Genomic DNA, 12,522 nt, shown 5'->3' on the forward strand with positions numbered 1-12,522 from the left:
TACCTTCCCCGCCTCCCCTTTTGCATTCACCTCCAATGTTCTTGCATGCGACACTAGAAAGAGCTGCAGCCGATTGCATCTGCCTACTTCACTGGGTGACACAGCTGGCACTCTAACACAGAATGTGGGTCTGCGATCCACTCAATCAAGTAAAGCTCAGCATCTGCGCACCTTTGACCTCTGAGGGCATTGGTGCCTGTGCTTGCTTTTAAATGGGCATTAGCTCTTTATCCTACACGTGTTAGAGTACATAAAGGTACACCGCGCGACAGATCTTGTATGAAAGGAGATCAGTTGTGAAAAAGGAGGAAGAAGGGGAAAGAGGGAGGGCTCCCATGACAGAGAGAAACAGAGACAGAGACAGAGAAACTGGGAGAGCCGGTGAGAGAGAGAGCTCAGAATTTCGGGTGGGCTCTTTTATTCAGCACATCCAGTGATGGCAGCAGGTGGTAGCATCACAGGCTGTTAGGTCCCTGAGTGATAGGCTGTGAACTAACAAGTCAGTAAAAGGATTCACAAGGTTTAGAACGGATTCCTTCCTACCATATTCACTTAAAACATACCTCTAGAATAATGCCATGCCCGCTGTGAAATGGGCTGCGAAGAGTAGAGTTATTTTTACCTTCCATGTTAAGATATTTACGAATGGAAAATAAAACCATCCCATGTGCACCCATTTTTAAGTTTGGAGCAAAAGATACAAATAAGCCACATACGCACAGACTTTTGCATCACTGATATGCAAAAAGATGCATTTTGAAAAGTCTCCCCAGAGAGCTTTGATGTTGTTATGACTCAGAGTTCCTAGTAGAGAGCCTGTTCAGAAACTGCACTGAAGTCAGAGTCGGTTGGTGTTCCAATGCCTCACTGGCTGCTGAAGTTTTCTGTAAATCACTCAAACTTGGTTCCTGATAGAGTTATGTTGCTAAATAGCTAACCGATGAAGACAGCATGGGAAAGGCAGTCAGCTAAAAAAAAAAAAAAAAAAGAAAAAGAAAAAGAAAAAGAAAAAGAAAAAAGAAAAAGGGGGAAAAAAACCCCACAAAAAACAAAAAGCTCCCAAAACTAAAGAAGGCAGGTCTTTGAAAGTGAACATATGTAGGCGAGCAGGCAGCCTACCAGGTGCTGTTCTGGGTATTCTGAAGGGTGGGGTTATACAGAGGATGGAGCCAGGAGGCCTGGCCCAGCAGGGGCAAGTTCTAGCTGAACCTACAGGCTGATGGGGATCCTGAAGGACTTGAACTCCCTGTGCAGCTGAGGAACGTCCAGGTGTAAAGAGACCAGGGAAACCTGAACTGAAGACCCGGACTTTAAAAAAAAAGGGGTGGGGTTGGAGAGAGGAAACCGTATCAACGGAAAGAGTGAAATTGGGTAAACATTCTCTCTGCAGGCAGTCTAACACTCCTCGCCTTCCTGGTATGAGCAGAAGAGCCACAGAAGTAGACGGAACATCCGCAGTTGCTTAAAAACACCCAGGAGTTGACAGATGATGGACAGGTAAGCAACAGGGTTCAGCTCTGTAGGAAAGCAGAGTGCAGAGTGGAGAAAGGCGGCTCCTGTTGTGGGGCCACTGAGCCAAGCTTGTGAGAGATGCTTTAGACAAAAAGGAAAGTTTTGGGCTGTCAGTTCAACCCCCCTCTGCCCCCACCTCTAACCCGCCCCCCCCCCAGCTCCTCTTGTAACGCTTGTCTTTTCCAAGCAGGAAACAGACAGCCGAGACCCTGATGTCCCTGTCACCTGCTGAAGTTGCCAACCTCAAAGAAGGAATCAATTTTTTCCGAAATAAGACTACTGGCAAAGAGTACATCTTGTACAAGGAGAATGGCCACGTAAAGGCATGCAAGAACCTCTGCAAGCACCAAGGAGGCCTGTTCATGAAAGATATCGAAGATTTACGTGGAAGGTACCAAGGGTCCTTTGCTCTCTTGCCAGCAACCCTGTCTGTAGTTAGATCTGACAGGAAACGTCCCCCGCCCCCAGACATTTTAAATGACCCAATCAGCAAATTGCTTCTTGTAAGTTTTCCTCGGGATGGTTTTCTGACTTCGAAATTATGTTTTGCTTAGATTCCCTTTCTCTTCTCTCTTTCTAGGAACTGTGATTTATCTTGACAATCCTAGCTCTTGTAACCTGGCTTCTAAATGTCCAGGTTGCAGAGTTAGGAACACACATAGGCGGCATTGCATTCATGAAAGATTCAAGTCTTCTAGAAGTTTTCTTCTCCCAGGACATACTCACATATTAATTCTCTCTCTCTCTCTCTCTCTCTCTCTCTCTCTCTCTCTCTCTCTCTCTCTCTCTCTCTCTCTCCCTGTCTCTCTCTCTCTCCCTCTCTCTCTCTCTCCCTCCTTCCCTCTCTCTCTCCTTCCTTCCCCCTCACCCCCCCCCCCCACACACACACAAACGCACACAAGTGAGAGACAGACAAGCAGACAGACAGAGAGTGCTTTCCAACCCTCACTCGAAAACAGATGTCATTTTTCAGTCAGACTAGCCATGTTTCCCAAACAGGCCGAACCTCATCTGTCCCCACCCTAAACAGTGGGGGTTCTAGTTATTTTTTCCTAAGAACCTATGCTGTTGCCAGCCATCGCATCCCCATACGGCTGCAATGTTTGGACAGGGTTGTTTGGCTTTGGGGAACTATCTGGCACACCTAACGAGAATTCCTGGGCATCTGCTTCGTCAGCACCAGTTGTTTTCTGAATGCTGAGCTCTATTCTTCAGAGTCCTCTTCAGCCTGTCCTGGTCTGCATGTCCTGGTCTCCTTGGGCGCTGGGCCTTTTCTTTCCTATGTGTTATCCATCTTACTCCTCTGGCCATGTGTGGATAGAGGAAGGAAAGTAGTTGTCCAAGAATGCCAGTGCCCCACTATCACTGTGCAGAGGACGATTCCCAGATTCCCATGTCCACACCTCTGCCAAGAGACTTGCTTGATTACACACGCAATTTCACAATCCAGCCCTCCATGCAGTAGGCTTTCCAGTGCTACCCTGTTGCCCCTGTAGCTGGAAATGCCAGGTAATATTCCATTTGGGCTGTTTGTTGGCATCTTCTGAGGGAACAGGGCAGGCAGGGGTGGGGGTGGGGGTCTCACCTTCTTCCATCATTGGTACATCTGTGCAGTACGCAGGGTGGACAGAGGGTTTTTGTCCTGCTGCTCGTCTTTGGGACATGCTGAATTCCTTGCCTTCTGTATGAAGCTAACCGCTTAGGGACTTGGTAAAGCTCAGTGGGTGGCTGCGCTGTGATCTCCCCTCCCTGCCGGGCCTGGGTTAGTGGCTTGTCTCCCGACTCAGCAGCTCAGTAACAATCTCGAACAAGTTCACAACCTTTCACCGCCTCAGTCCGCTCCGCTTGTAAAATGAAAACGTCACCTACTTTGTCAGGTGTCTTGAGAGGGTGGAATGTCTGCCGTGGAAGACCAAGAACTTGTGTTCAGAGCCATAACATTTGTGTAAAACGCCAGGCACTGTGGTATGTGCCTGCAACACCAGCCTCTCAGGAGGCAGAGGCAGGAGGATCCCTGGGGCTTCCTGGCTAGCCAGTCTAGTTGAATCAATGAGCTTTATGTTCGGTGAGAGGGCCTGTCTCTCAGAGTAAGTGGAAATAATAAAGTGAAATAAAGGCAGAAATAATGAGTGACTACAGGTGACGAATGTGTTATGAAAAAAAGATATGGGGCTAACTGTTCTTGTCGTTCTAATCCTGCCACAGATGTTTGGATTTAGGTAGTGGATGAATACATAAAACACATTCCAGTCTGAAAGTGTAAAATTTAGCACGAAGCTTTGTGTTCCATTCCGAATGTCAATTCTAGCTATACATAAGTTAACTAAGTTAATGCTCACCGTTGTTACTATGCCTGTGGGGTCATGAACTTCCTGTGTGGTCTGTTCACACAGATTATGGGGTGATCTGATTGGTTTTGTGTTCAGTTTGCTCACCTAAATATAATAAGTTCCTCACCACAGCCCAGCCATTCCATTCTTGCCTTACTCAAAGCCTTTTGGTGGTTTATCTTAGTTTTATTTTGCCAGCAGCTTAGCCCTTGTGTGTGTGTGTGTGTGTGCATATGTATAGGCCAGAGGCTGACAGAAGATATCTTCCTTAATCACACCGCACCTCAGGTTTTGAGAGTCTCTCACTGCACCTGACCTCACTAATTAGGCTAGATCAGCTGGGAAGTCCTAGGGACCCTCCTGTCCCCACATCCCAGGCAGGTTATAGGTGCACACATACACTCCCAGCTTTTTACAGGAGTTCAGGCCCGGGTTCTTGTGCGCGCGTGACAAGCCCTTCCCCCACTCAGCCCTTTCCCTGCCCGTGGGTCTGTTCTCATTGCTACCCTCCACTGGGAAACTGGGCATTCTCAGCTGTGATCTCTGTGAAGCTCACTGTGCAGTAATGAAGCTGCATGCCTGTGATGGCTCTCGTTGGCCTCCCTGCCATCCGTTCTCCGCTGGAGTTCTCTGTACTGTGCCAATCCTAGGAAAGCATCTTTTCCAGGCTCCAGTCAAGCATACTCCATTTTTTCCTGCCATTCAGTCAGTTCAACAGATCTTAAAAGCTGTATATCTCATGTTCTTAAGTCTAACATGCTCACATAACTTCTGTGTGTGGAGCTGATGTCCTTCTTGTGCCTACCCCTGTCCCCTTCTATCTCTCTCTTGTCCCCTCCTATTCCTTCCCCACCTCCTCCTGTCCCCTGCATCTTCTCTTGTCCCATTCCTGACCCTCCCGATGCTGTCCCATTGAGCTGCCACCCTGCCACACTTGGCTCTGTGAGTTTACCCTCTTGGGTCTGGTGTACTCCACGGGCCCATTTGGAATGCCTCACCCCAATTTTTTGGAGGTTGTTGTCCACTCACTTCTGTGAAAGAAGGGACTACGAAGTAACCCTTCATAAATCAAACTGTGGACCTGTGCTTTCTGACTGATCTATAATGGGCATTTAAAAACCTGCATATAATGAGTCTTGGAAATGTTAGCATGGTGTGCTTACAAGTTAAAATGCATGCTTTTAGTTTTGCTTTTTAAATGATATTTCTAGTAGAAGTCATTTCTTGGTTTAAAAATTCTTTGCCTCTTGAAACAAAACCAATGTTAACAGAAATTTATAAAGATAAGGAAAGAAATGGTTTGTACCCTCATTCTGACTGAATCCCCTCAGTGTACCCTATTTCCAAGTAAGTGCCCAGGTCTGGAAAACTTTATTTTCTATGGAGATGAAAGAGAGCTGGGCATGGTAGCTCATGCCTGTGGGCCTAGTACTTGGGAGACTGAGACAGTTTGTTTTGGGCTAGTTTGGGCTACAGAATAAAATCTGACTGAGGGCAAAATAAAATGAGCCAGGCATAGTGAGCCATGCATGGCGATGCACACCAGTAAATGAAGAATTTAGGAGCTGGCAGGGAGGTTAGGAGGTCATGGTCATGCTCAACTACGTAGTGAGTTCAAGGCTACCCTGTTGGTAACATGAAATCCTGTCTCAAAAAAGTTAGGGAGGGAGGGAAGGAAGCAAAATCACACAGTACCTCCTTGAAGTTTCCCTTGGTTATAGTCTGAGTCTTATTCTAAAATGGAGTTAAATTAATAATTACTTACACATTAACAAAGAATTTGAGGACAGGTTGTAACTATTGTAGGAGATGTGCATTTTTGCCAGGCATGATGGTACATGCCTTTGATCCCAGCACTCAGGAGGCAGAGGTGAGTGAGTATCTGAGTTCAAGGCCCACCTGATCTGCAAAGAGACTTCAAGAACAGCCAGGCCTACACAGAGAAATCCTGTCTTAAAAATAGAGAGAAAGAGCAAGTGAGAGAAAAAAAAATATACTCACTTTGTCTGAAACTCATATTTATCTGAGTATATATATCTGATCCAGTAATCGTACTCTTAAACTTTAAACTACAGGGAAATAAATCTGTTTGGGATATGAAGCTAGCTGAACGCCAGAGGTGGGGGTTAACGAGGGACAAGTCATACACACATACAACCACGTTCTCTCTGAACCTCACTTTGCAGTGATGAAAACATCGCTCTTGTGCAGTTTGTGGACAAGAGCTGTGTTCGGGAGCACAGGTTCCCATCAGCAGCTTGCTTATCTGTGTACAAGCATTGCCTACTACTGGCCACCAGCCTTCCCCTCCCCCACACCCCCAAACCCTCCCCTCCCCACCCAAATCCTGTGCGTGGTCATTTCAGGCTGACCCCATGTCCCCTGGCTAGGAGGAATTACTTACCATTCTGAGGACCATTCTGTCATCGTCTCTAACACACATCGTTGTGTGTTACAGATGTGATATTATTCACCTTTAAAGGCACTGCCAGGTGATCACCCAACATTTCCTTGGCTACCCTGGTATCATGTGTTTGTAGGTTTTCCTCCATGCATTTTGCTTTGATTTCCATGTCACGAGTTGCCATCACACTTTGTCAGCACTAACTTTCTTTTCATTGTGTCATATAGCTGACTATCATTTCCCTTCTCCCCCCCTCCCCCTCCCCCTCCCCCTCTTCCCCCCACCCCACCCCCACCCCCAGGTCCGTTAAATGCACCAAGCACAACTGGAAGTTAGACGTGAGCACCATGAAATACCTCAACCCTCCAGGAAGCTTCTGTCAGGATGAGCTGGGTAAACACTCATTCATGGGTTCTGTCCCAGGGAGGAGGGGAGGGGGCTTTGGAAGCGTTGTCCTGAGGGCTTCCACTTTCACTTCAAATTTTGGATCTGTTCTGATTTTAAACTGTTAGACCTACGTGATTGATTGATTGATTGACTGATTGTTAGAGACAAGGTTTTGCTTTCTCATGCTTATTGATCATTCGCATCTCAGCCTTAGAGAATTGCCCGCCCTTTTCACTAGCTCATTCATAGACTTGGTGCTTGCTTTCTCACTGTTGAGCCTTTTCAGTTCTTTGTACAGTCTAGATATTACTCCTCTGCCAGATGTATTGTGAGCAGCTATATGCACCTAGTCTCTGGCCTAGACGTTACCAAATTGCTTCATTTGCTGAGCAGCAGCTTGCTAATGTCACGGACTTATCAGTTGTTGGTGACATTTGCTGACATACTTCTTGCCCATGCCTATGTGTGTTTTGAACTGTTTCCCCTAGCATTCTCACTGTGTCGGATCCTGGAGTAAGGTGTTTGATCCTTCTGGGTTAACTTTCATTAGGGTGAGTGATGGTGATCTGTTCTCACGCCTTTACATGTCTTCATCCAGTTTTACCAGCACCACTTGTTGGAGAGGTTTTCTCTTCTCTGATGTATGGTTTTCATATCTTTGTTAAAAAATGAAATGCCATGAACATGGTTGAGCAAATTTTCTTGTTGTGTGCTGGAGCATCTTCTGGGTATATTCCAAGGAGTGGAATAGCTGGGTCTTGAGGAAGCCCTATTCCCATTTTTCTGAGATAGCACCAGATAGATTTCCAAAGTGGCTGTACTAGTTTGCATTCCCACCAGCAATGAAGGAGTGTTCCTCTCTCCCCACATCCTCGCCAGCATGTGGTGTCGCTTGAAATGATTATAATGAGTGAGTTAACCCAGAAGCAGAAAGACTCAAATGGTATATACTCACTTATATCTGCATACTAGCCCAAGGGGCATGTCCCACGAAAGCCTTCACTTACCAGGAAACTGGGACAGAGGGGAAGGCATCCTATTGGGACTCTAAATGAGAGACGCATGGGAGAACAGCAAAATAAAAGGATCCAGAGGGTCCTAGAAATCTACAAGTAGAACAATATGATAGGCAGATTTGGGCCCAGGGGTCCCGCTCAAACTAAGGCACCAGCCAAGGACAATACAGGAGGTAAACTTTAAACCCCTTCCCAGATCTAGCCAATGGTCAGAATATTCTCCACAGTTGAGTGGAGAGTGTGATACGACTTTCTCACGTACTCTGGTGCCTCACATTTGACCATGTCCCCTGGAGGGGGAGACCTGGTGGCACTCAGAGGAAGGACAGCAAGTAGCCAAGAAGAGACTTGATACCCTATGAGAATATATAGGGGGACATAATCCCCCTCAGGAACAGTCATAAGGGAGGGGAATAATGGGAAAATGGGAGGATACAAGGGATGGGATAAACATTGAGATGTAACAAGAATAAATTAATAAAAAAAATGCAAAAAAAAAAAAAAAAAAAAAAAAAAGAAATGCCGCTGGTTGAGTTCTTCACTCTGACCCAATGGTCTATGTGCTTGCTTTTTCTTACCATGGCTTTGTTGAAAAAATTTTTGCTACTTCTGTTAAATTCATTCATAGTTATTTTATCCTTTTTGATCATCTTATAAATGTAATTTTAAGATCACTTGTTGCTGCATATAGACGAAATACTGACTTTCATATGATCATGTGCCTACCGCCTTCCTGAACTCACTTATTAGTTCTAAAATTCCTTGTTAGATGGTTTATATTTAGGATCATGTTCTCTGTGGATACAGATAGCTTAACTTCTTTCTAAGTTGTATGTCCTTTATTTAACTTTCTTGCATAATTGTTTTATCTAAAGCGTCCAGGCAGAAGCGGCACGAGAAGAGCGTCTTTCTTCTGTTTTTACTCCCACGGTGGAAGCAGCTCTGTGTTCTCCGATGTCCTTTTTCAGGCAGAGGACCCGCTTTGCTATTCTTTGTCCTCTAACTCATTAAAAGATGCTGTATTTTGTCAAATGTCTTTTCTGTATCCATTGGGATGCTCATATATTTCCCCCCATTTCTTCTGTTAACATGATGTAATCCGTTGGCTTTTTTGAATATTGAATTATAGTTGCATTTTTCAAATATTGAACCAGGCTGGTGCAAAGCGCACTTGGTCATGTGTGATACTGTTTCAGACCCACTAGGCCATTTTTCACCTTGATGCCAAAGCCAGACAAACATACTACTAGAAAAGACAACTAAAGACCAATATTTTTTTTATAAACGCAGTCATTTACAAAAGAGTATCAAATACAACGTATGAATAAGAGTGACTAGGGAATTAAATAAGAACGAGAAAAGGTTTTCACGGTCAAAATATGATGAACTGAAAAACATGATGGGCACAACAAGTCTTTCACTTGTGAGACTGTCATCTGTTCAATCATCCTCAGTGTGAGTGGCATTGTCGTCTGTTCACTGGAATGTGCCTTTCCTTCCACAAGCAGTATGTGGACATTCTTTTAATCCCCACACTGCACAGACATGATTAGGCTCTTATACTCTTCTCATTGGGTACCAATTGCATCTCACTGGTTCTGTTTACATCTTTCAATCAAATGATGCCACTGTGTTGATAATTAGTATTTGGCACAATGTGTTTGATAACCCGTTTTTTTTTATGTTAGAATTTTTTTTCAGTTTATTTTTGTTCTGTTTCAATTTTCTGTGGGAATTGCTTCTATAACTCTTTGATTCAAGGCTCTTTTTAAAAAAGCTATTTTATCATCTGTTGTCATAATTTAGTGGCTTTCTATTTTTTATCATCAATCAGCCAGAAAAAACTGGGTAAGCCAATTGCCATGGCACCACTTGTTAGCCCACAAATTTACAACACTTTCTCTGTGCCATCTATAGCCATTGTGCCATTGCAATCTACCTGCCTGTCCTAGTACCAATCATCTTCATAACTGTAATTTTTCTCACGTGTTTGTTCCTTTTCTTCACTATTCTTTTTTTAATAAAGATTTTAGGGAGCGTTGGATCAGTGGTACATGCCTATAATCCCAACCCTTGGGAGGCTGAGACAGGACTGCCATGGATATCTGCCCAGCCAGGACTACACAGCAAGATCCTGTTTCAAAATGGATGTGGGAGAGGCTTCAGGAAATATCATTTTCCCCCCTGAGTTCAGAATAGAGATAACAGTTCTCAGTACTCTATTTATAGAGACAGTTGACAAATGACACATTCACGTCATTTGTCACTTACACGTTATGTAAGGAGCATAAAGGCCTTTGTGGAAATGCCTTCTGAACTTTTGCTAGAACTTACAGCCTCCACTTCCCTTAGCATCTCTTAAGAAAAAAAAAAAATAGGAAGAAGGCAAGTTCTTCAGTGGGTGTTGGAGTTTTCTCTGCATCTCCCTTGACATGCAACCTTGTTTTCCTATAGCTTTCTTGTGCTATAATGACATCCTTCTTAAGTTTATTCATTCCTGTAAGGATACATCATCACCACAGTAAAGCTAATATTTATTCGGTGCCTGGACTGTGCCAGGTATGATGCAGAACACTTCAGGCATCATCATCTCATTTAGTCCCTTTATGGAGGAAGTGCCACGCTTCATCCACTGGTTCCTGGGAGCACAGGCAGGTTCTGTGGCCATCCAGGGATGGGGCCAGAGAACGAGCACTCATCACTGACTTCCTGATGACTGTGCCCACCTGGAAGGAAAGTAGCCTGGTGTGTGTGTGTGTGTGTGTGTGTGTGTGTGTGTGTGTGTGTGTGTGTGTAAGCCCGCCTCTGGAAGTAGAGTCGGGTAGACAATGAACACCAGGGCAGAGGATGTAAAGGAGTGGGGTTTGAAGGTGCCTGGTAGGATCATACTTCTAGCTTTTAAAGTGCTCTTTTAAATCAACACGGTTACGGGTGTTGTTTTTAAGCTTATATTGAAATAACCTTGTACATAAATTTCCTAATTTGAGGAGTTAGGTTTGGACAGGAATAATGCCTAGGTTTGGTGGAGAGGGGTCTATGTAACTTTGAGACTTTTGGGAGACAAAAAAACTAAATCAACAGATTTTTGTTTGTTTTTGAGACACTATCTCATATAGCCCAGGCTGGTATCAAAATCTATCTATCTATCTATCTATCTATCTATCTATCTATCTATCTATCTATCTATGGACGAGGATGGCATCATCAACAACAACCAACAACAACAACTTTTCTTTTTCTTCTTCTCCTCCTCCTCCTTCTCCTCCTCCTCTTCTTCTTCCCCTCCCTCTCCTCCTTCCCCTCCCCTCCCCCTCTCCTGCCCTTCCCCTTCTCCTCCTCCTTCTTCTCCTATTCCTTTCTCACATAATACATCCTGACTGCAGTTTCCCCTCCCTCCACTTCTGTCAGTTCCAGATCCACCCCTCCTCCATTTCCCCTTAGGAAAGAGCCAGGCCTCCCAGGGATATCTACTAAATGAGGCATAACAAGTTACAATAAGATCAGGTGCAAACCCTTGTATCAAGGCTGAGTGAAGCAAGCCAAAAGGAGGAGAAGTCTTCTAAGAGCAGGCAAAAGAGTCAGAGGCATGTCCCACTCTCCCTGTTAGGAGTCCCAAAAGAACACCAAGCTACACATTTATAGCATATATGCAGAGGTCCTACCACAGACCCATGCAGGCTCCCTGCCTCAGTCTCTGTGAGGCCCCACAAGCCCTGTTTAGTTGGTTCTATGGACTGTGCTCTCCTGGTGTTCTCTCTACTCTCTTGTTCCCGCAAGAGGATGACCTCAACTCCTAATCCCCAAGCTTCAAGCTCCCAAGTACTGGGGTTGCAGGCGTGTACAGCAGGCCTGGGAGACCCATGAACAAATCCTGGTGTGGACACTTACTGTTTCTGAGATTGTCAGAGCAGTCTCAGGTCTCAGAAAGCTCACAGTCAGGGAGGACCATATGTGTCCTTGAGAAGGAACGTGTAAAAAATATATTGAGTAACTAAAAGGGCTGTAGGGGAAGATGAGGAGGAATGAAAGCCTGGGAAGCTGTCAGGCCATGGTAGGTGGACCTAGAGTGTGACATAAGCTCTCTGGATGATTAGTGGGCACAAGGGTGTAGGAGATGAACAGTGCTTGATGACAACTAAATGTGTTTTTCTAAATGAGTAGAGAACATTTTGAATGTTGCAACGCAAAGAAAGAATTCACTTGGCTCAGCCAGCAAAGTGCTTGCCAGATCTTCAGAGCTCATGTGAAAGAATCTGGGCATGGTGGTACAGACCAGTGATTCTAACACTGTAGAGGAGGAGACCAAAGAATGCTTGGAGCTCACGGGTAGATCTGCCTAACCTACTTAGTGGGTTTTAGGCCAAATGAAGGACCCTGTCTCAAAAACAAGATGGAAGGACACCCAAGGTTAACCTCTAGCCTTCACATGCACATGTATGTTCATCCGCACCTCTACACACATGTGAAGTCATACAAACATGCATACAGACACCCAAAAATGATGACACACAAGTCTTTGTTTAGCATTACTGACACAAATTCTAAGTTAGATTTTTCCTTTTAATTGTAGGGCATTATTTCCTTCAGTTCAAAGTTGTGTGGATACTAGTCATTTTGAAACGGAATAGTTTTTTGTTTGTTTGAGAAATTTGGGGAAGCGGGTGGCATTGGACAGAACCCCGTCTCAACAAACTGCCTTCATAGCACCTGTTTTCATTTAACAGTTAATACAATCGCCTCAGGTTCTTTGAATTAATTGTATTTTGAGAATTGTTTCATTACTTTTGTTACTGTTGGGAACAAATTCCTGACAAGGAGCAACTTAACAGAGGAATGGTTTCATTTTGGCTCATGGCTGCATTAGACATGTAAC

At 44.6% G+C, this 12,522-nt stretch overlaps 1 protein-coding gene across 1 annotated transcript in view; it reads left to right on the forward strand.

Moving 5' to 3' along the window:
* The first annotated feature begins 1,401 nt into the window (after nt 1-1,401).
* LOC127209626 (cytidine monophosphate-N-acetylneuraminic acid hydroxylase) overlaps nt 1,402-12,522 on the forward strand; it is a 45,980-nt gene continuing 34,859 nt past the window's right edge. The window contains exons 1-3 of the mRNA XM_051169315.1: nt 1,402-1,497; nt 1,703-1,903; nt 6,548-6,639. Of these exons, the coding sequence (XP_051025272.1) occupies nt 1,487-1,497; nt 1,703-1,903; nt 6,548-6,639 (304 nt within the window). The 5' untranslated portion in view covers nt 1,402-1,486. The remainder of the gene's footprint in view (nt 1,498-1,702; nt 1,904-6,547; nt 6,640-12,522) is intronic.

The sequence above is a fragment of the Acomys russatus genome, chromosome 3 (genome assembly GCF_903995435.1).
Source record: "Acomys russatus chromosome 3, mAcoRus1.1, whole genome shotgun sequence".
Taxonomy (NCBI): Eukaryota; Metazoa; Chordata; class Mammalia; order Rodentia; family Muridae; genus Acomys; species Acomys russatus.